The sequence below is a fragment of the Pongo abelii genome, chromosome 9 (assembly GCF_028885655.2).
Source record: "Pongo abelii isolate AG06213 chromosome 9, NHGRI_mPonAbe1-v2.0_pri, whole genome shotgun sequence".
Taxonomy (NCBI): Eukaryota; Metazoa; Chordata; class Mammalia; order Primates; family Hominidae; genus Pongo; species Pongo abelii.
In genome coordinates this window covers 104,939,517-104,960,140 of record NC_071994.2, presented here as the reverse complement: position 1 = coordinate 104,960,140, position 20,624 = coordinate 104,939,517, and the positions used below count along the sequence as shown (strand labels likewise).

At 37.0% G+C, this 20,624-nt stretch overlaps 2 protein-coding genes across 5 annotated transcripts in view; one reads left to right on the top strand and one right to left on the bottom strand.

The window, feature by feature from the left end:
- The window catches only part of CEP126 (centrosomal protein 126), an 89,133-nt gene extending 83,628 nt beyond the window's left edge, over window positions 1-5,505 (bottom strand). For all 3 annotated transcript variants that reach the window (XM_024255892.3, XM_054524971.2, XM_054524973.2), the window contains exon 1: window positions 4,258-5,505. In XM_024255892.3, coding sequence (XP_024111660.2) covers window positions 4,258-4,385 — 128 coding nt within the window. In that variant the 5' untranslated portion in view covers window positions 4,386-5,505. The remainder of the gene's footprint in view (window positions 1-4,257) is intronic.
- A 4,199-nt stretch (window positions 5,506-9,704) lies between these two features.
- Window positions 9,705-20,624, top strand: part of ANGPTL5 (angiopoietin like 5) — a 32,454-nt gene continuing 21,534 nt past the window's right edge. Inside the window, exons 1-7 of one of the 2 annotated variants that reach the window (XM_024255893.3) lie at window positions 9,705-9,842; window positions 11,682-11,837; window positions 12,403-12,547; window positions 13,804-13,907; window positions 14,737-14,830; window positions 16,919-17,019; window positions 19,086-19,206. In XM_024255893.3, the coding sequence (XP_024111661.1) occupies window positions 11,742-11,837; window positions 12,403-12,547; window positions 13,804-13,907; window positions 14,737-14,830; window positions 16,919-17,019; window positions 19,086-19,206 (661 nt within the window). In that variant the 5' untranslated portion in view covers window positions 9,705-9,842; window positions 11,682-11,741. Of the gene's footprint in view, window positions 9,843-11,649; window positions 11,838-12,402; window positions 12,548-13,803; window positions 13,908-14,736; window positions 14,831-16,918; window positions 17,020-19,085; window positions 19,207-20,624 lie in introns of both variants that reach the window. The other variant, XM_054524970.2, reaches the window with a different exon arrangement.

Genomic DNA, 20,624 nt, shown 5'->3' with positions numbered 1-20,624 from the left:
CTTTCTTTATATATAAGTATAATAGTATAGTATGTTTCCTGCTGAATTATTAATTATTAATATAAAGAATCCTGCTGCTTTTGTATCATTTCAAATATGGTATTCAAGTTTAAAAAAATTAGATGGCTGGTTAAATTTTGTTTTTTACACAAGCTGTATGGTAAAGGTATGAGTTCCATAAAAAACACTGCTAAATACCTGTCCAAAAGAAGGGAATTTTTATATACTTAACATTAAAAAACAAAACCAAGAATAATATGGATTGTAACATGTGATTTTAAAGCATAGCTTATTCTACCCCACTCTATCCTCACTTCTCCTCTCCCAACTTAGTCTTTTATCCAATTAGGTTGTTTAAAATGTTGCCATCACAAATAACTATGTATTATATAACCCATTTTTTTCCCAAATCTATTAAAGCTATGTTGATTTGATTTTTCCTCTACTGTACCTTCTTCCTCTCCCTTAACTCAGGTACTCTAAATCCCTTGCTTGGACTACTACAGTGCTCCTCTAACTCATCTTACTCTAAACCTCTATTTGAACCTACACAAAGTCAGCTAAATGCAAATCTGATTGTGTTTCTCTTTGTTGTTCTCCAAAAGCTCCCTATCACCTTCATGAAAAATTCTAAAGTTCTTGGACCTATATATAAACCATTCTATAATATAGTTTGTTTTTTCAACTGTATTTCTTAACATTTCCCTGTATGAATCCTATGCCCAGACACACTAAGATAATTATAAACAGAACAACCCGTGATGTATCATACCATTATCTCTTGGCACATGCTTGGCTAACTCTACTCATCCTTTCAGGGCCATCTCAAGCAGTTCCTTCCCTTGAAGCCTTATCTGGCCTCCACTAGATGACTTGATGACACCTTATGAGTACATCGTTAAGTGTCTTCTCTACACTTCTGTAACTCTCACGCCTGGCATGGTTCTTAGAATATAGTAATGATTTAATAAAAACCTGCTGAATTATTCCCTTGGAGAAAATTCTCTGGGGTAGATATGAGGACAAAAGGCATATGCATTTTTATATCTTTTAGTGCATTATAGAAAACTTGGCTCCTAAGGGGGTTATACAAATGTATATGCCATTAGAAATGTATTATGTACCTAAGTTTCAAAATCTCATGACCATGGGGCAGTACCTTTTAGAAACACAAGGTACAAAACTATGTTTTATTATGTATGTATTAGCAAAATACAATTTATTTATTTATAGACAGGGTCTCACTCTGTTGCCTAGGCTGGAGTGCAGTGGCATAATCTTGGCTCACTGCAACCTCCACCTCCCAGTCTCAAGCAATCTTCCTGCCTCAGCCTCTTAAGTAGACGGTACTACAAGCATGCACCACAACACACAGCTAATTTTTGTATTTTTTGTAGAGATATGGTTTCACCATGTTGCCCAGGCTGGTTTCGAACTCCTGGACTCAAGCAATCTGCCTACCTCGGCCTCCCAAAGTGCTAGGATTACGGATGTGAGCCACTGGGCCCAGCTGAATGGGTTCACTTCACTTTCTATAGTAAAAGTAAGATCCCATCAGTGAGCCTTGGAGAAAAAAAGACAGGTGGGTGGGAGTGTGTGAGTTTGTGCTGCTTGTTGGAAGAGACCTGTCAGGGCATCCATGTCTTATCAAATGGTAAGACAGTCTATCAAGTGTGATGGAAGGTGACAGAGACCTGGCAGAGGCATTAATAGGAAAAAGAAAGAACCCTGTTCCTGTTTAGGTGAAGCTGGAAACCATCAATCTTTAGTGGTACAATCTGTATTGTTTTGTGATTTTTCTTTGACAACATTTTTATTATTTGCATGAAGGAGTAAAGGAACAGGACTGTGGTAGTTATTGAGTGGCTGAGACAGAATGATTGGGGTACAAATAGCCAAAGATGTTGGTGAGAGAAAGTTCAAATAGTTAAGAATAAGGTATAAACTGGAGAGGAAAGGAGAGGCAAGGTGGGTGCTAGGATAAAATGGGAGGGTTGAAGGCTAGAGATATTTATGAGGAAAAAAAGGCAGGTATAAGGGGACATGAGAGACCTTCCTTTTTTTTTTTTTTAAAAAAAAAATTCTATTTCTATTTGAACTCTCAAGAGAAAAAGAGATTGAAATGATAGAACTTTAGCTAATTTTAATTAAATAAACTTTATAAGGTTTTGTTGTTTTATAACCTTTAGAGTCAGAAAATTCTGACTCCAGTGAGAAAATGTCTTCAACAGAAAGCCAGATGGCCTCTGAGTATCATGTTCATATTTGAAATTGAAATGTAAATGTTACCACATACTTGCTTATTTTAAGACTATGGTCCTTTCATTTGCTTTCTTTCCTTTTTTTTCATTTAGTCATGTAAATTTGAGCACCTACTCTGTACTAGGTATCCAATGGGAAACATTATAGACACAAAGAACATTCCAATTAAACTTATATAAAAGGTGCTTTAGTGTTTTTCCAACTAGCAAACATAATGTTCTTGATTTAGTGTTATAATCTTTATTATGTTCAAAAATAATTCCTCTGTTCCAATTTAAATATATATTATCTAAACATACATATATACACACATATACAAACTAGCAAAAATATATATAAACCAGCACACACACACACACACACACGTTGTTGAATTTTATCAAAGTCTATTGGTCATCTATTAAAATGTTCATTTATAACTTGCCTAATTTTAACTATATATTTAGCCTTTAAGGATATTTTTTAGTGTTGTATTTCTTTATAGGAAATGTCATTCTAATTCTGGAATAGAGTCTATTTGGTCGTGTTCATTCAAAGTATTGCTGGATTCTATTTATGAATATTTTCTTTGGCATTTGTATCAAAAATTTATACCACATAAATTTTAAAAAATGAGGCCTACAACCATTTTATTAATGAAAATAACAGAAAATACACTCTCAATGAGCCATTTACAATACTTCCTTATTTTCTGATTTAGAGATAAATCAGGGTCGTGTAATAGCAGTTGTGTCCAAGAAAATATAATGTCAAGAGGCCAGAATTAAATCCATACAGAAAATGATTGTATTCATTTCAGAGTAACCTTTAAGAGGGCAATTTTGGGGAGCAGCAAGGGCAAAAGCCAAACTGAATGGGGTTAATAATGAATAGATGAGAGGTACTAGAAGCAGCTATTGCAAGCTACCATTTTGAGAACTTGCCCAAAGAAAGAAAAGACTGAAGGGATGGAAGATTGGAGAAAGCATGATCGGAGAAGAGACATTTTACTTTTAGTGAAGCTCTATACACACTTGTCTTCCTCACTAGATTTGTATCCCTAGAACCTAGAAGAGTCAGCCAAAGAGCAGGCACTCAATACAAATTGTTGACTTGCTGCTAAAATTGTAACAGAGTACAAAGAACATCCTAGAAATTGGAGACAAAGGGGATAAGTAAACAGAGTTAACTTGGAAAGAGAAGACACCCATCTCTGACAAGAATGAAGATGATTACACAACACCATCATTGCCAACCAAGTCCTTTGGGAATACAAAGGTTAAATCCTAATCATCACAACAGTCTCTAAAGGAATAAATGTGATTTACAGATTTTGATAACAATATACTTCTCCTCTTTCCATTTTCTACAATGCAACCAACAGCAACATCAAAGGTAGGCTTAACCAACTCTTCGAGAAAAGTCAGAGATAATCCAGATTGCAAAGCGTCCAGGTCCCCTGTTTCTCATTTCCTCCCTTCTGTCTCTCTGACAACAGACTGGGCAGAGATGGAAAACAAAACAACTTACCAAACTGTGTAGCCTTTAGCAGCTCTGGTAAATGCATTTAGTGCTGTGTTAGGATAACTGTTAAAACGGACTCTTTAGGATAGCAAAACATTTTACTTATTTGTGTAATTTCTCTCTCCAAGTAGTACGATAAATCAGGAAGTAGTTAACATGTAAGTAAAGAACATAATGGCATAATTCTAGAAGGTAAAAAATATCCCCACAGAATACGCAGTTGATGTGTTTTAAAATTCACAAAAATTTTACAAAGTTGAAGAATGGGAGTAGAATAACAGGGTGATGGGGGGAAGCAGCCACAGCATTAGATAAAATGGTATAATTTCAGGTCTAAGGTGAGACACGACAGTTGCTAAAGGAAGTATCTGCACTAAGATGACTTGCTAGTTTTGATCACCCTGCGTCAAAGGTAATGGGAATCTAATTGGAAAAAAGATGGGCCCCGTTTTCAACATCACTACCCTGGCAGCCACAGGCTGGGAAGGATACAGGTAAGCGCCAGGTCGGTGATGCCCGCCGCTCTCCCGAGGGCCGAGGAGGGCTCTGTCGAGGTTGTCCGATGATTCAGTGCTCAGTTCCCCGACCGCGCTCCGGGCTCCGGGCCTCCCCGCCAGCATCCTTCACTTCAGCGCCGCCTCTCTGCTCGCCCCCAGCACCTCCCTCATGGCAGCTCTGGCTTCCTCCTCCTCCTGCTCGGCCCCTCCCTACACTCCGTCTCTCAGGCCCCGCGTCACGGGCGCAGAAGGGTTGGCCTCGACAGCCCTAGCTCCCGCGCAGCGGCACTGGTGCCTGTAGTGGCGATGGCAGCTGAGGCAGCGGCGACCTCGCCGGGCAATAGCAGACGGGGCGGCAGCAACCCTGCAGCCGCCATCTTGACAACAACCGACGCCGCGTCCTTGACAACGGAAACCTGGGAGGAGCTACAGGTCGGGGCGGGACGATGTGCCCGAAGCAGCCAATCGCAGGCTCCGCCGGCCCCGCCAGCTTCGAGCGGCGGGTGGCAACCCAGGCATACCTAGGGACCCGGGTTGTTGCGAGAGGGGTGAGCTGAGTGGTGTTTTAGAGCCTGATGCAGTTCTGCCTCCCTTTTTATGAGAGTGTTTTTGTGGCAGTACCGACAGTGACGAAAGACAGATGTAAAATCCTCAGATACAGGCAATTGCCACCGGGAGGAGTCTGCAGTGATTGTCTGGGGGACAATTTGGAGTTGAATTTGTTAAACTACTGAATCCTGTTGTGAGATTTTGAGTTGTGAGTCTTTCTGTGGCATCACCATCCCCAAACACCGTCTCTTTAAAATGTCTTTGTGAAGTGGAAATTTTCCTTTCCTGCATTCTCTCATCCACTCGGTAATGCTTCTGGCATTCCCTCTGCAGTCGTCTTCCTTGCCTTTGCCCTACTTATAAGGTCTACATTTCAAAGCCTCCTAATGGTTCTTGCATTGCTGCCAGATTCTGGAAATGGACCATCACAGCAAAACTAGCAATCTCTTGGGAAGATATGCCAAAAGAGATCATCGCATTGAAATGGTTTTGGGAAGTATGGAAAATTAAATGGATTTTTGAGCCACTAGTTTATTGGCTATGCAAGTGACAATTTTGAAAAAGGCTGAATCTTATTGTTGGAGCCTAATGTAAATGCACATATAAATTCTGACTGTATTTCAGTCAGTGTTTTCTTGGAAAAATTCCCAGATTGGAAGCAGAAAGTACAGACCAAATAAAGATTATTCACCCACCATTCAAATGTCTCTGCCTTTGTGAATTAATTTGTTCATTTTAAGAGTTCAAATAATAAACTTTTCAGTTGAAACTATTTAAAACAATCTTTGCAAACTTGGTTGCAATGATTCACATTGGAATGTACACTGGCGACAGATTTTAAAGTGCCACAACAAATCCAGTTTCGATTTAAGGCGCAAAACACATGAACTCTCCTTCAGGAGCATACCAACAGGATAAAATATACAATTCTGACACGAAAAGCTAAATGTATACAACTGGACACTTGGTTATCTTGGCAAGTTTTTAATTGGCCTAGCCACAGGCAATGGCCTTGATTCTATTCCCACTGCTATCATCACAAGTTTGTCTCCCCATGGGTGATCTGAGCAAAGTAGGGCAGTGCAAAGTACAGATGAATATGAGAATATTAGGGTTGCTATTTGGAATATTTAGGCATGGTTAGCTTTCCAAAAGTCCAGCTTTTGCTATATTATTAGTTTGTGGTCTCGTAAGTCCTAGGCATCTCACTGCTTTGTGACTTGGTATATTAGCACTAAGAAGCATAATTTGGTTTCTCAATTGCCTATAAATCCTTTCTTATGTTAACTTAAAAAAACACGTAATTTATGAATCTAGAAAGGAGAGGAAAGGGTTACAGCCTGAAAGGAGGGCCATCCCACAAGCTGGGAGTGTGCCTCCAACTGAAGCCTAGAGAGGCAGGTACTTTGAAGGAGGGATGTTGAGGTAGGAGATTTATGCTGCAAAGTTGGCTAAACATACATAATTTATAGGATATAGGAGGAGCTATGAATATTTATGAAGGTAGTTCTGATGCATGTATATTGAACAAACGTGAATGTAACATATGACCCGTGTTCATTTTGGGCTGGAGACTTAACATTTAATTGCATTACAATTAGGCCCTATTATGTCTAAATTTTTTTTAGGACACAAAGGCACTCAAGTGAGCAGTCTCCTCAAACTGGCCAGAACCACCTCATGGTTGGTGGTCTTCTCATCAGGAGAAAGTTATTGAAATCAATCTCTTGTCCAATCACAGCTGTAGTTATGGCTTATGGAACAGAGGGTCAGTTAGTCAGTGTCTGGTGGTGAGCTACGATTGTTTTACTATTGCTTATCTCAAGGCCAGTGTTTGTTTAGCTGCTAGAGAAAAACAGAAAACTTGTGGAAGTTAAATATAGTTTGTTCCTTAAGTGTAGGAGTGCACGACAACCCTTGCCTGGCACGGCCTTAGGTCCTATTTGTCATTTGATATCTTATTGCCACCAATATTTTAACGTTAATCTCTATTTTAACATTAATCCTGGTCAATTGTGTCTAAACTACAACAGGAAGAGGATATAATGAGGCATAGCTGACCTTCCATCCCATTATGGCTGGGAACTCAGTTTTAAGGTTTTCCCAGGGTCCCCTTGGCCAAGAGGGGGTCTCTTCAGTCAGTGGGGGCTTAGGATTTTATTTCAGTTTAGACTTATATAATTATTCTTCATTCAAATATTGTTTTACAGTAACAAGAAGAAAAGAAATTTCAAACAATGTTGCCAGTTTTTTTTAATCATAGGTTTTTTTGACCTTTAAATTCTTTCTTTATTTCTTCAAAATATTAAGTGGGTTTTCCACATTCTATTTAAGTTGTAGAATGCTAGATTCTTATAGAAAGGCAGGGCCCAAGGGGCTCTGAACATCATGATGCTTGATTTTGTCATGACTTTTTTGTCAGTGTTATTTATGGAAAAAGGCTTTAGGATTAGATATTTGGATAATAAAAAACATGAGGATTTTATAAACTTCATCTCTTGACAGGAAAGGCAGTTGTGATTCAAGCAGTAAAGAAGAATATTACCCTAAAATCCCTATTTTTTATCAGAAGGGGCATCTGAATTAAATATAATGTTATATTCTTTCACACTTTGAAACCATAAAACAATTCCTTCTTTTGTTAAGGAAATATATATTGAGCACCTACTATGTGCCAAGCACTTTCTAGGTGCTAGGGATACAGTGAATAAAACTTCAAAGTCCTTATGTTCATGAAGCTTATATTTATTTTTCTTCCCAACTAGAACATATTAGGGTAGTGAAAAGTGCTACATGGAAAGTGGGATAGTGAAGGGGGACGGAGACCAACGTCATTTCTATCTCACATTGTGAGAGGGTGCTCAGGAAATGGCCCAAAGGAAGGGAAATTAGGACATAGGTCCGAATGAAGGAAAGAGGTTGCCATTCAAATATCTGGATGAAGAATAAGGGCACAGGGGTCTGTGAGTACAGAAGACCGTGAGGACAGAATCATACTGTTGTGCTCAAAGAACAGCACAAGACCACTGTTGCTGGACTAGAGTGAGGTAGGGTGTATTAGGCAGTTCTCGCACTGATATAAAAAATACCTGAGGTTCGGTAATTTATAAAGAAAAGAGGTTTTATTGGCTCATGGTTCTGCAAGCTGTACAGAAAGCATGGCAGCATCTGCTTCTGGGGAGGCTTTAGGGAAGGGAGCTTTTTACTCATGGTAGAAGGAAAAGTGGGAGCAGGCATCTTACATGGCAGGAGCAGGACTGAAAGAGAGAGGGGAGGTGCCACACACTTTTAAAATGACCGGATCTCATGAGAACTCACTCACTATTGTGAGAACAGCATCAGTGGGGAAATCTGCCCCCATGATCCAATCACCTTCCATCAGGCCCTACCTCCGACATTGGGGATTACAGTTTGACATAAGATTTGGGCGGGGAGGCCTGGCATGGTGGCTCACGCCTGTAATCCCAGCACTTTGGGAGGCCAAGGCAGGTGGATCACCTGAGGTCACGAGTTTGAGACCAGCCTGGCCAACATGGTGAAACCCCATCTCTACTAAAAACACAAAAATTAACTGGGCATGGTGGCAAGCGCCTGCAATCCCTGGTACTTGGGAGGCGGAGGAAGGAGAATCGCTTGAAACTGGGAGGCAGAGGTTGCAGTGAGCCGAGATTGTGCAATTGCATTCCAGCCTGGGTGACAGAGCGAGACTCCGTCTCAAAAAAAAAAAAAAAAAAGATTTGGGTAGTGATGCGGATCCAAACCATATAATAAGGGAAGTGTGCTAACATATGAGATTGGAGTGGTACATGGCCCAGATTTAGTGGCGACTTGTATTGTATGCAAGGACTTAATGTAAAATCCAACTTTCAATGGAGGGATATCCATTGGAGAGTTTTGGTTAGAAGAGTAACACAATTTTATTGAACCTTTAAAGAGACCCTCTAGTTGTTATGGGGAAAACCAGGTTATAGGAGATAAGACCAGAAACAATGAGGACAGTTATAAGGTTACCAGAGACGGCAGACTTGGACTAGGATGGTAGCAGTGGAGGTGGCAAGAAATATTTACAGTTTGAACCTTGAGCCGATAAGATGTGTTGGTTGATGGTTGCAGTAAGCGAGAGAAAAAAAGTCAAATGTGACTCTCTGATTTTTGGCTCAAACAATTGGATAAAGTGTATTGCCATTACTAAGATGAGAAAGAATAGGTAGGGGTGGAATAAGGAATACAAGCTAGGCTTCAAACATGTTAAATGTGAGATGTCTATTAGACATGCAATTTCATTAATGTGGTCTCATAAATTGTTGATGTTTTATTTACAAAGGAAACTAATAATAACCACTTTATGGTTATAAAGCATATTCACATAACCTATCTAATTTGAATATATATAAAAAAATATATATATATATATTTTTTTTTTTTGAGACGGAGTTTTGCTATTGTTGCCCAGGCTGGAGTGCAATGGCATGATCTTGGCTCACCACAACCTCCACCTCCTGGGTTCAAGTGATCCTCTTGCCTCAGGCTCCTGAGTAGCTGGGATTACAGGCATGCGCCACCACGCCCAGGTAACTTTGTATTTTTAGTAGAGATGGGGTTTCTCCATGTTGGTCAGGCTGGTCTCAAACTCCCAACCTCAGGTAATCCGCCTGCCTTGGCCTCCCAAAGTGCTGGGATTACAGATGTGAGCCACCACACCCAGGCTGAATATTATTTTTAGTATCTTTAGAACAGAAAATAAACAGAATTTATTTGAGCAAAGAATGATTTATGAATTGGGCAGCACCCAGAACAAGAAGTTCAGAGAGCTCCACCCAGCAGCATGAGCAACAAGATTTTGTTGGACACAGAAACAAAGTAGAGGAATCATGTGATTGATTACAGCTAGGTGTTTATCTTATTTGGGTATACTCTGATTAGTTGGCTGCCTATGATTGGCTGAAACTCCGCTATTTGTTACAAAAAATATACTCCTAAGTCAGGCTGCGGTTTGCTACAGAGGAACTCAAAGTACAGAGACAGGCTCAGGTAATTGCCTCCTGCTTATTTAATTTAACAAGTATTGTAACCATGTGGCAGCTGTGATGGACAATTTTTTGCGCTTTCACTTTTGTCTTAGCTGAAGCTATTTTTTTTCCCATCTTCTGCTGAAGTATTTTCTTGCTCAAATAAGAATTTCCTGAATTGGTCTCTGGGCAAGATGTGAAAGAACAAAGAATTTTAACATCTGGCTAATTTAAAGTTCTGCCAACTTCTGCTGAAGTTCTGCCATTTTCACTTCAATTTTGTAAGACTTCAACTAGAAATTTAAGATTACAATATGTGTATTTGTCTATTAATATAAATTATAAAAGTCATCAATATTGTCTGCAATGTTACATATATTAATCTTTTAATCCATACAACAATTTCCATAATACAAAGGAGGTAATTGAGCTATAGCAATATTATTAACTTTGTCCAAGATTCCAGGGTAAGGGAGTGTTGAAACTAATCTTTAAATCAGGCAATCTGGCCTTGGAGTCGGCACTCCCAGCCATCTCATACTGTCTCATTGGAGAAACTCTGAGAAAGTGATTGCCACAAATAAGAGATATGATTGTTTGGGTTTAAATAGTAGGTGGTGAGGAAGGAAAGTCAGAGAACAGATAATTATTTTAAGCTGTTTCTTCATTAAGAAAATATTTGAGTGCCTCTTGTGTGTCAGTCATTGTACTAATACCATAAAAACTATGGCAGTTCTCAGGTTAGGAAAGGAGATGGAGAAAATAATTTCTCGAACCAGAAGGAAGATGCAGGAAAGTTTTGCTTTGCCTCTTAATTTTAGGATAATGAAGACTTAGGCATGTGTGTAGAATGAAGGGAAGGAGATATTGAAAGGGAAAATTTGAAGACATTGATCTATCAACCTTCAAAGAGTGGCCATTTTCAATAATATTATTTCTCTGATGTTCAGAATTTTTACAGTTTTAACAAAATAGTTGTAATTAGATTACAACTAATTACAGATTAATTAGAGTCTTAGAAATTTGACTTTTTTTTTTTTTTTTTGAGATGGAGTCTCACTCTTTTGCCCAGGCTGGAGTGCAGTGGTGTGATCTCAGCTCACCGCAACCTCCGCCTCCCAGGTTCAAGCGATTCTCCCTGCCTCAGCCTCCCTAGTAGCTGGGATTACAGGCACCTGCCACAACACCCGGCTAATTTTTGTATTTTTTAGTAGAGACGAGGTTTCGCCATGTTGGCCAGGCTGGTCTTGAACTCCTGACCTCAGGTGATCCACCTGCCTTGGCCTCCCAAAGTGTTGGGATTACAGGTGTGAGCCACCGCGCCCAGCCTTGAAATTTGGCATTTTAAAAGTAAATTTTAAGTCTGAATTATCTGCTCTGGATGTCCACCTTGATCAAATTTCTACTTAGCATTTTATAGAAATAGTTCCAAGGTAATATTTTTCCCACTCTATCAGTCATTTCTACTTCCTATTTTTTTGCAAGCAGTTTGCAATTATTGATGTATAGCTTATCAAAGCCTTTTTTTTTCCCCAAGGCAAGAAAAGGCTGACTCACAAAAATTAGATGAATTTATAAATTCATGCTTTATTTATCTGTCTACATCTGTCATTTATTTATTTATTTCTTTACTTATTTATCTATTTGTTGCCTATATTGCAAAAGCTTGGATTTATAATACAGACATGAAGTGATAAAAAAGGAATTGTACAACTTAAAATATCAGGATCTCCAGAGGCTACTTTGTTTTTCATATGAAGGGTGTTGTTTCAAACCAGGGCATGGAAACTAGTAAGTTTTGGCTTATGTTTTTGTTGTACGCTTTCCAGAGGTTTTTAACTGAAGACTCTATGCTCTGTAGTTCTTTCCACGGAGAGCTGACTGATATTTGAAGAAGTGTTTTCATCTATCCAAGAAAAATATGATGTCTCCATCCCAAGCCTCACTCTTATTCTTAAATGTATGTATTTTTATTTGTGGAGAAGCTGTACAAGGTAACTGTGTACATCATTCTACGGTAAGAATTTTAGCAATATTATATTAGCTAGGAAAGCATGATTAGCTTTCAAGATATATAGTAGAATTTTGAAAAGATTAATCATAACTACCAAATATAATTTATGGAACAATTAAAACATTTATTTACAAATGTTGAAAATTGCTTTAATGTTACTGGATTTAAACAGAGGAAACTATAAACTGAGGATTGATTCAACAAATATGAAAAAAGTTTGAAGACGTTTCAGGCCTAGGTTAAAAACTAGCCCACAACTTTTCAATGGAATATCTGATAGGTAGTAAAAAATCACTTTGCTTAAAAAAAAAGCTGTTCCACAAACTTTCATATTTCAAATATTGTCCTGTGAGTGGCTACCCAGGAAATTAAGAAATTGGTCCATTTGATTTTATTTACTCATCAGGTTTATTTGTGGAAGTTTGAATTAAATAGCTTATATTTTTCTCTAATGATCAGCCTTGTCTTTCCTGAAATCTAAGCTTTTCTCTATAGTCTTATTTATTATGTATTAGGTCATATAACATGTTTAATGCATTTTTTCTTATTTCTATTTTTTAATATAAAGGACTCTTCAGTAGTTAACATTGTAGAAGATGTATCTAATGCAAAAGATGAAAGTAAAAGTAATGATACTGTTTGTAAGGAAGACTGTGAGGAATCATGTGATGTTAAAACTAAAATTACACGAGAAGAAAAACATTTCATGTGTAGTAAGTATTAAAAATAAACACAATAATAAGGGTATATGATTCATTATTTTTAGGGTAGACACTGAAAAGTATACTTTAGCTTTTGTCTGGGTCATTTTCTACACATCCTGATCATCCTAGGCCAGAAGCTTTATTGTTTGGCCCATAATAGGTGCTTAATAAATATTTGGTAAATGAATGGATCCTTTCTCTATGTAGCTAATTCTGTTTGCAACAAAAGGGTCTCAGGCTTCTCAAACCAATGAGTGCAGCTTTAGACCTATTAAGACAGATGGCTAAATTCAGGAAAAAGCTAATAGAAAGTGACAGGCTGAAAATAAGAAAGAGAGAGGAAGCGGAGTGAGGTAGAATTAAAAATATCAAGATTTATTAATGTGATTCTACTGCTGGTGGACAGAAACTTAGAAAATAAATTTTTAAAGAATAACATACGTAATAATGTGTGGGCCCTTTTGTTATAGGGGGCAACATTATTACTATCTTGGGTAAAACTCACATAGGGTCTGAGAAATATAGGTAGTCAATGTTTATTTCCTAATTTTGGTGGTGTGTTATTAGAAATGTCTTTGGTGTAAGAAATATACACTGAAATAGCGTGATGGTACATCATGGCAACATGGTTTCAAAGGCATTAGGAAAAAAGTTATTTGTACTGTTATCGCAACTTCGCTATAAGAAATTTTCTTTTAAAATAAAAACATTTTTAAAAGGAAAATGTATAGTAAATATTTAGTCAGAAACCAAATAACCAAAACCTTTGACTAAGATTTATTATATGTAGGTATATGTATGTGCTTGCAATTTAATTGTGTAAATATAGTATTAATAGAAAAATTAAAACAAACATGTACTTTTTAAAATTAACTTGCCTGGTATAAAACTGTTACCACTAACTTTCTTTTACAGTAAGAATTGATGAATCCTATAACTCCTGCCTCTATATATCTCATCTTATAAAGTGAGAATTTATAATCAGAACACTGTCTCTTAATGATAACAGATTAATTATTCTGGGCAATCTATATTAGTAGGAAGCATAGTTTCATTAAGAAGTATTGAGACAATCATTTCTGGGGTTAATCCTGAGTTAAACAAAATATATACTAACTAAAATATGTAATTCTGAGTATTAAGATAAATCGAGTTAGTATTGAGTTAACATACATATCCAAAATCAGGTAAAATTCACTATTTTTCAAGGTAATTGTTTTCTGTAACAATATAATATTTAACAGCCACTTTTTATTATGGTTAAGGAAATTTGCAAAATTCTATTGTTTCCTACACAAGAAGTACCAAAAAACTACTAAGGAATATGATGGATGAGCAACAAGCTTCCTTGGATTATTTATCTAATCAGGTATAGATGTTTTAGTATTGTTGTTGTTATTGCATGTGCACGTTGATGTATAGTTACCTGGAGGTATAATCTTTTTTAAAATGCATTCATGTTCAGATCTATTTAGTGCCTACCATGTTAGAGGCACCATAGTTAACTTTAGGCAAACAAAAAGCAGTAAAAAAATCGAACTTAATTCAAGGGGTATAGTCTAGTGGAGCATTAAAATGTGTTGACAAAAATGTGGTTGTTAGAATGCCACAAAAGAGAACTCTCAGATACAAAAAACTTCCCAGAGGAGAAAGTCTGTGAACAGTCATGAAGGATGAATAAATGTTTTAAAAATCATAAAGTTTGGGTAAGGCAAAGAGGACATTCCATTCTGGGGAAACTTCTTGGAGTTGGTGCAGGGTGGAGTGGCTGGTGAGGTTGAGTAAGGAAAACTGACTATAGGAATAGGCAAGAACGAAATCATACCACACCAAGGAGCCACTGTAGTGTTTAAGCAAGGAAATGCCACAATCTGATCAACTTGTGTGGCCAATGACTTGAGGAAGAGCCAAAGGAGGAGGTAAGAAACTACAGCAATGGTTTGGACAAGGTATGAAGGACAGATGTGCAAGAGCAGCCAAATGCAGAAATAGGGGCAGATAAAATCGACGTTAAGGAGGTAGATACTACGAAATTTAATGATTGCTATTTAGCTTTGCCTTTATTCTTTGTTAAAGCAGGAAGAAATCAATCTAGAAAAATGGGCACCATTATGTATTTCATGTAGGGTTTATGAGAGGCTTAGAGATGGCAATTTCTTCAAATATAAATTTACTTAAATGTGTATGCATGTGTTTAGGTTAACGAGCTCATGAATAGAGTTCTCCTTTTGACTACAGAAGTTTTTAGAAAACAGCTGGATCCTTTTCCTCACAGACCAGTTCAGTCACATGGTGAGAACTTTGGTATTTCAGCCTTTTCATGTTTGTCTTTTATTGCTTAAAATTTTCCTGGAGAGGTTGATCCATATAAAAGTTTTGTTTAAAAACTACAGCTCACCATTCTCTAACAGACTGGGGGGCTAATACCTGCCATTAAGCAAATTTCACCGCAGACAACGTGTACTTTCTTAAAATGGGAAACTTTTTCAACCACGTGAAAGCCATGGCTGTATAAAGATATCCTGAAGCTGTTGAAAATAACGTAGCTTTCTATAGCTTTGTTCTGGGCTCCCAGTTTACATCTTATGAATAATTCATCTGCAGATAGAAGAAAAGAAAATTTCAAAGTTCTCCCACCTGTAAAAAATGTTTTTGACATGTTTGAAATGTTTCAAATTGGGGCATAAAATTTGAAAAGAAAAAGAAATGTAAGACAAGAATAAACTGAAAGTTAGCACTTTTTATACTAAAACATAGCATATTAATTCCTAGAGGCTTGGACTTCTAAGAAAAATACCCTATAAATCTTATAAATATGAATTTATCCCCAAATGTTTAAAGCAAATAAATATTATTGAGGGCCTAGAACATGATCTTTATGTTCTTCTTTGAAAAAGAAGAGAATAAACAGTGCCTGAAAATCTTCTATGTGATAGGTAGGAAGACAGGCACTTTCTCACATTATTTTGTTATTAAAATTATTTTATTATATCTCATAACTGCCCCAAAGCAGGTATAATGTGGTAGTCAGGAGCATGGACTCTGATGTCAGACTCCTTAGTTTCAAATTTCTGACCTGCTGCTCTCGATGTGTTTTCTTATCAGTAAACTGATAGTACCTACCTCTTACAGTTGGTGTGAGGATTAAATGAATAAATACAGGAAAGTCTCTTAAAATATTGCCCGCATCAAATGTTTATCACAAGGAACATTAAAAAAAAATGCCCGAATCATAGGGAGAGCAATATAAGGGCTTGCTATGATCATCATCATCAGATAAGAAATATCCAGCCCAGAAAAATCGAAATAATCTGTTCACATTAATTTGAAAGGTAATGATAAAGCAGATACTCCAACCCCGATCAGTCCTTCAGCATGAACTTCTTTCATGTCTCTGAGCATAAAGTCATTATGAGAATATCTCTTAACAATTAAGGACACAGGCAACAACAAATCTATGTCTCCCAGAGACGAAGGGGAAAGCAAATGACTTTTTATAGCTAACATTTTGTAGATGGCATTTTCTTTGTCATTTGCGTGTGCTGGGCACTATGGTAAGGGCTTTATGTAATACCTTACTACGTAAATAGTTAGGATAACACTATGAAGTAAAGTGTTAGGAGTAGAACTAGGATGTTAAGATGGGCATTTGGACAATGGACACTCTAAGGGTTGAATTTATTTCATTTATTAAAGATGCTACAGAGTAGAGTATCTTCCAGAAAATGTAATATCCATGTCCACATAGACGTGTTTACAATCCTGGGGAGATGAGTGCTTTGGAGAAGGTGATTATGGGGTGCTGTAATTCTAACTGTTGTCAACAGAGTAGGCTCTAACGTCAGGCATAATTTCTTGGGGAAGAAAGTGATTTTCCCCTTTCTTCCTTTGGCTACTGGTATTAGTGGTCCCAAACACATCAGTCTCTGAAGTTGGGAATAGAATAGTGAAATATGTGTCTGTAGTGGTTAATCAACTTATTCCTTTTGGTTTTCTCCTCCCTATTCACGTAGATTTCCTTTACACATTACATTCTCTAAGATAAACCTAAATTTCTGAAAGGGCATTATTTATTGGTAAAGAGAATGTGTAATTATAAAATATGTTTAATAAGTGTTGATCCCAAATGAAATTTTTAAATAGTATAGGAAACTAATCATTAACAGTGATATTATAAGTGAAGGCTTATTGCAGCATAAATTCTTTAATCCCTTATATTTTCTTTTTATTTCTAAAATTGTGACCATTTTTCATTTTGAAGAAGTTAAAATAATATAATAATGAAAATTATGATAATAGCACTATCAATTCTCTATAGTAAAATGATTGCCTTAAGTGTACATTTGAAAATATCTCAATTAAATAATTTTGCTTTTCTAGGTTTAGATTGCACTGATATTAAGGATACCATTGGCTCTGTCACCAAAACACCAAGTGGTTTATACATAATTCACCCAGAAGGATCTAGCTACCCATTTGAGGTAAAGTTTTCCGGTATTATGTGGGCTAAGATAAACATCCAACCAATTTAATTTATGTTAAAATTTAAATTGTTTTAATTTTTAATTTTTCCTTGAAAAATTTTAAATAAATTAGGTAAAGTTCTACTTTCAAAATTTTGGTTTTTTAGAATTCTAATGCCCAAAACATGAATTAATAAAAGAGCTAATGTCTGTCTTTCACTTTTCTATTTGAGTTTCTGCGGTTATACTCTTTAAAGTAAATCCATCTGATGCAAAAGCTTATATTATCCTCGTAATAGGCAGAACTATAGCAGGCAGAACTATGCAATATAAATACTTGCTTGCTTTAATTAGCCTGTGGATATTGGAAAATAATGGTGTGCTTTGCCTTGGAGCTTACTAAAAATACTTTTGACTTCCCTTCCTGTATATGGTTATAATTTCTTCTGATGATAGATGATTTTATGTGATTGTATGAGAAATTAATAATTAAAAAAACCTTTCAGTGGGGTGCAAGGCAGACTGAAAAGCTGATTCATTCTGAAACTGATAAAATAAATTACTCTTATGTCTATTCTTAGTAGTTCTCTGCAAGGATATCTAGTAGAAATTTCTGCTAGAGACTATGCATATTGATGGAATATATATGTGTGTGTGTGTGTATATATATATACACACACACACATACAGTTTATATATTATATATATATTTTCCTGGGTACTTCTTTGTGCAGAAGAAAGTTTATGATACTTATACCTTATTGATAGTCTTTATTGGATAATAAAGTCACTTTTTTTCTAAGTAAATACTACCGATTTCTCTTCTTAGAGTTACTACCATTATTTTATTTGAAATCTATTGACAAGATGTCAAAAAATTGGAAATTAGGTGGGAAATAATTTTAAAATTACCTAAGTTAGTTCACCTACAGATTCAAAACTGGATCTGAACAGATGTGGAAAAGGAAGGCTTCTAATTTTGTGAAGAGTGGGATGCATAATCACCTCTTTTGTGGGAAAGTGCTGGTTCCTTAACTTCCTCCATGCTGCTTTTTCTCTGTCTCTATGCGGGAAGTTTCTGAGGGAGAATTTTGCTCTGATTTCTTCCCCATATCGCTTCTATGGGTGCCCTACAGAGGTCCTTTTAGGGGCATTTTACCCAGCATCAACAGATGTGTCTATGAGCACCTGCTGAGTGGGCACAGATCATGCCTTTCTCTGAAAATGCCAGTCTGAAAACAGGGCTTCCAGGCTTGTGGGAGAAAAGAGCAAAGACAAGCACGTGAAATATTTAGCGGGCGCACACACACACACACACACACACACCAGTGTTTTAATTCAAAATTTAGTTTATAGAGAAATACATTGCTCTGCCACATCAGAGCAATACTGTTATACAAACTGAAGAATATTTATAAAGTTGAGTAATAAGAGGATAACCTTAAAATGCTGCAAATACGGCCAGGCACGGTGGCTCACGCCTGTAATCCCAGCACTCTGGGAGGCGGAGGCGGGAGGATCACGAGGTCAGGAGATCAGACCATCCTGGCTAACACAGTGAAACCCCGTCTCTACTAAAAAATACAAAAAAAAAAAAAAAAAAAAAAAAAAAATAGCCGGGCGTGCTAGCGGGCGCCTGTAGTCCCAGCTACTCGGTAGGCTGAGGCGGGAGAATGGCGTGAACCCGGGAGGCGGAGCTTGCAGTGAGCCGGGATCGCGCCACTGCACTCCAGCCTGGGCGACAGAGGGAGACTCTGTCTCAAAAAAAAGGGGGGGGGGGGGGGGGGAAGCTGCAAATACATATTTTTAAAAATGATTGTTATAAGGACTGTGATTAAGTTAATTACAAATTTGTTTGATAATAAACAGTATTATTTAGGTTAATTACAGGTTTGCTTTATAATAAGCAGTATTATTTCTAGAAATACAAAAACATCTGAATAAATTAATGGCATATGATTGCACTGAAAACTCAGTGGCAGTATCGTCTCTTTTTCTAAGCCTAAGGATGAAGCATTAGTGTTATATTATCAAATAATGAAAATAATAGTGTATTATTTTGGTCTTCTCTGTGCTTATTTTAGGTAATGTGTGACATGGATTACAGAGGAGGTGGATGGACTGTGATCCAGAAAAGAATTGATGGGATAATTGATTTCCAAAGGTTGTGGTGTGATTATCTGGATGGATTTGGAGACCTTTTAGGTTAATTTTTTGTATTTTTACTCTACACTGTTTACTCTTTTTGGTATTATATCTATAGAGTCTCTATTGGTCAGATCTTTAGTAAAAATAGCAAATGCTTGCAAATATCAAAATATAACTTTAATCACCCTCTTTTCATATGCCAGATCATTTAAAATAAGTAGGTCTTCAGTGGAGATCTGGAAATCTTTATTTGTAGATATATGGTGAAATGTGATTTGAGTGAAAATTCTAGATTGGATATGTATTAAGTATCTACTATGCACCCAGCAGAATTCTGGCAGGTGATCACCAACTGTTTGCAGAACGAATAACTGAATGGCAGCGTCGTCCTAGATCTTAAAATTCTTGAGGGGTGTGTTGTATCTATACAAGCTAATGAAATGGCGAATTCAGGTATGTGTCTGTGCAAACTCAAATTATTTAAACTGAGCATAGTATTAAAATATCAGTAAACATCATTATGCTCAAAATTTGAAAATTATAACCCCAGGTTGATGTAAAATCTGTTTACATTATTGCCACATGGCACCATCACTTTTGCTGGTAAACAGGAACACCAATATTTCTGAACTTTGCAGAATTTTACATTAATTGGAACTTCTGCCAGTGAGTTTACTAATTTTTATGCTAATTTAAGTTACTATTTTTATAATTGTAAATCTTTAATCTCTCATAATAATGTCATCCAAGGATTTGGTAAGTGGTGGTGTCAGTCCTAGTGCTAAAAATGCTACTGAATGCCAGTGATTTTAGAAGCAATTTGGCTTATACCCAGGTAACTGCCATGCTCTGGAATATAGGGAATTTACTTGCATTTTCTCAGCATTACTTCTGATTTTTCCATTGAGTGCTTCTTCTTGAATTAGGGAGTTATAGATCCATATACAGGCTTTGCCATCTTCCTTACTTCAAATTTATTTTTATGGGGAAAGAATATGAGTTTTGACTAACCAGGTCTTCAGGCAGGTATACTGCATACAAACTGAGACTGCTTTGTACTGGTGTATTTTGAAAACAAATTTGGGGCTGGGTGTAGTGGCTCACGCCTGTAACCCCAGCACTCTGAGAGGCCAAGGCAGGTGGATTGCTTGAGGCCAGGAGTTTGAAACCAGGCTGGCCAACATGTTGAAACCATGTCTCTATAAAAACACAAAAGATGGATTCACAGCCAAATTTTACCAGAGGTACAAAGAAGAGCTGGTGCCATTCTTTCTGAAACTATTCCAAGCAGTAGGAAAAAGAGGGACTCCTCCGTAACTCTTTTTATGAGGCCAGCATCATCCTGATACCAAAACCTGGCAGAGACATAACAAAAAAAGAAAATTTCAGGCCAATATCCCTGATGAACATCGATGCAAAAATCTTCAATAAAATACTGGAAAACTGAATCCAGCAGCACATTAAAAAGCTTATCC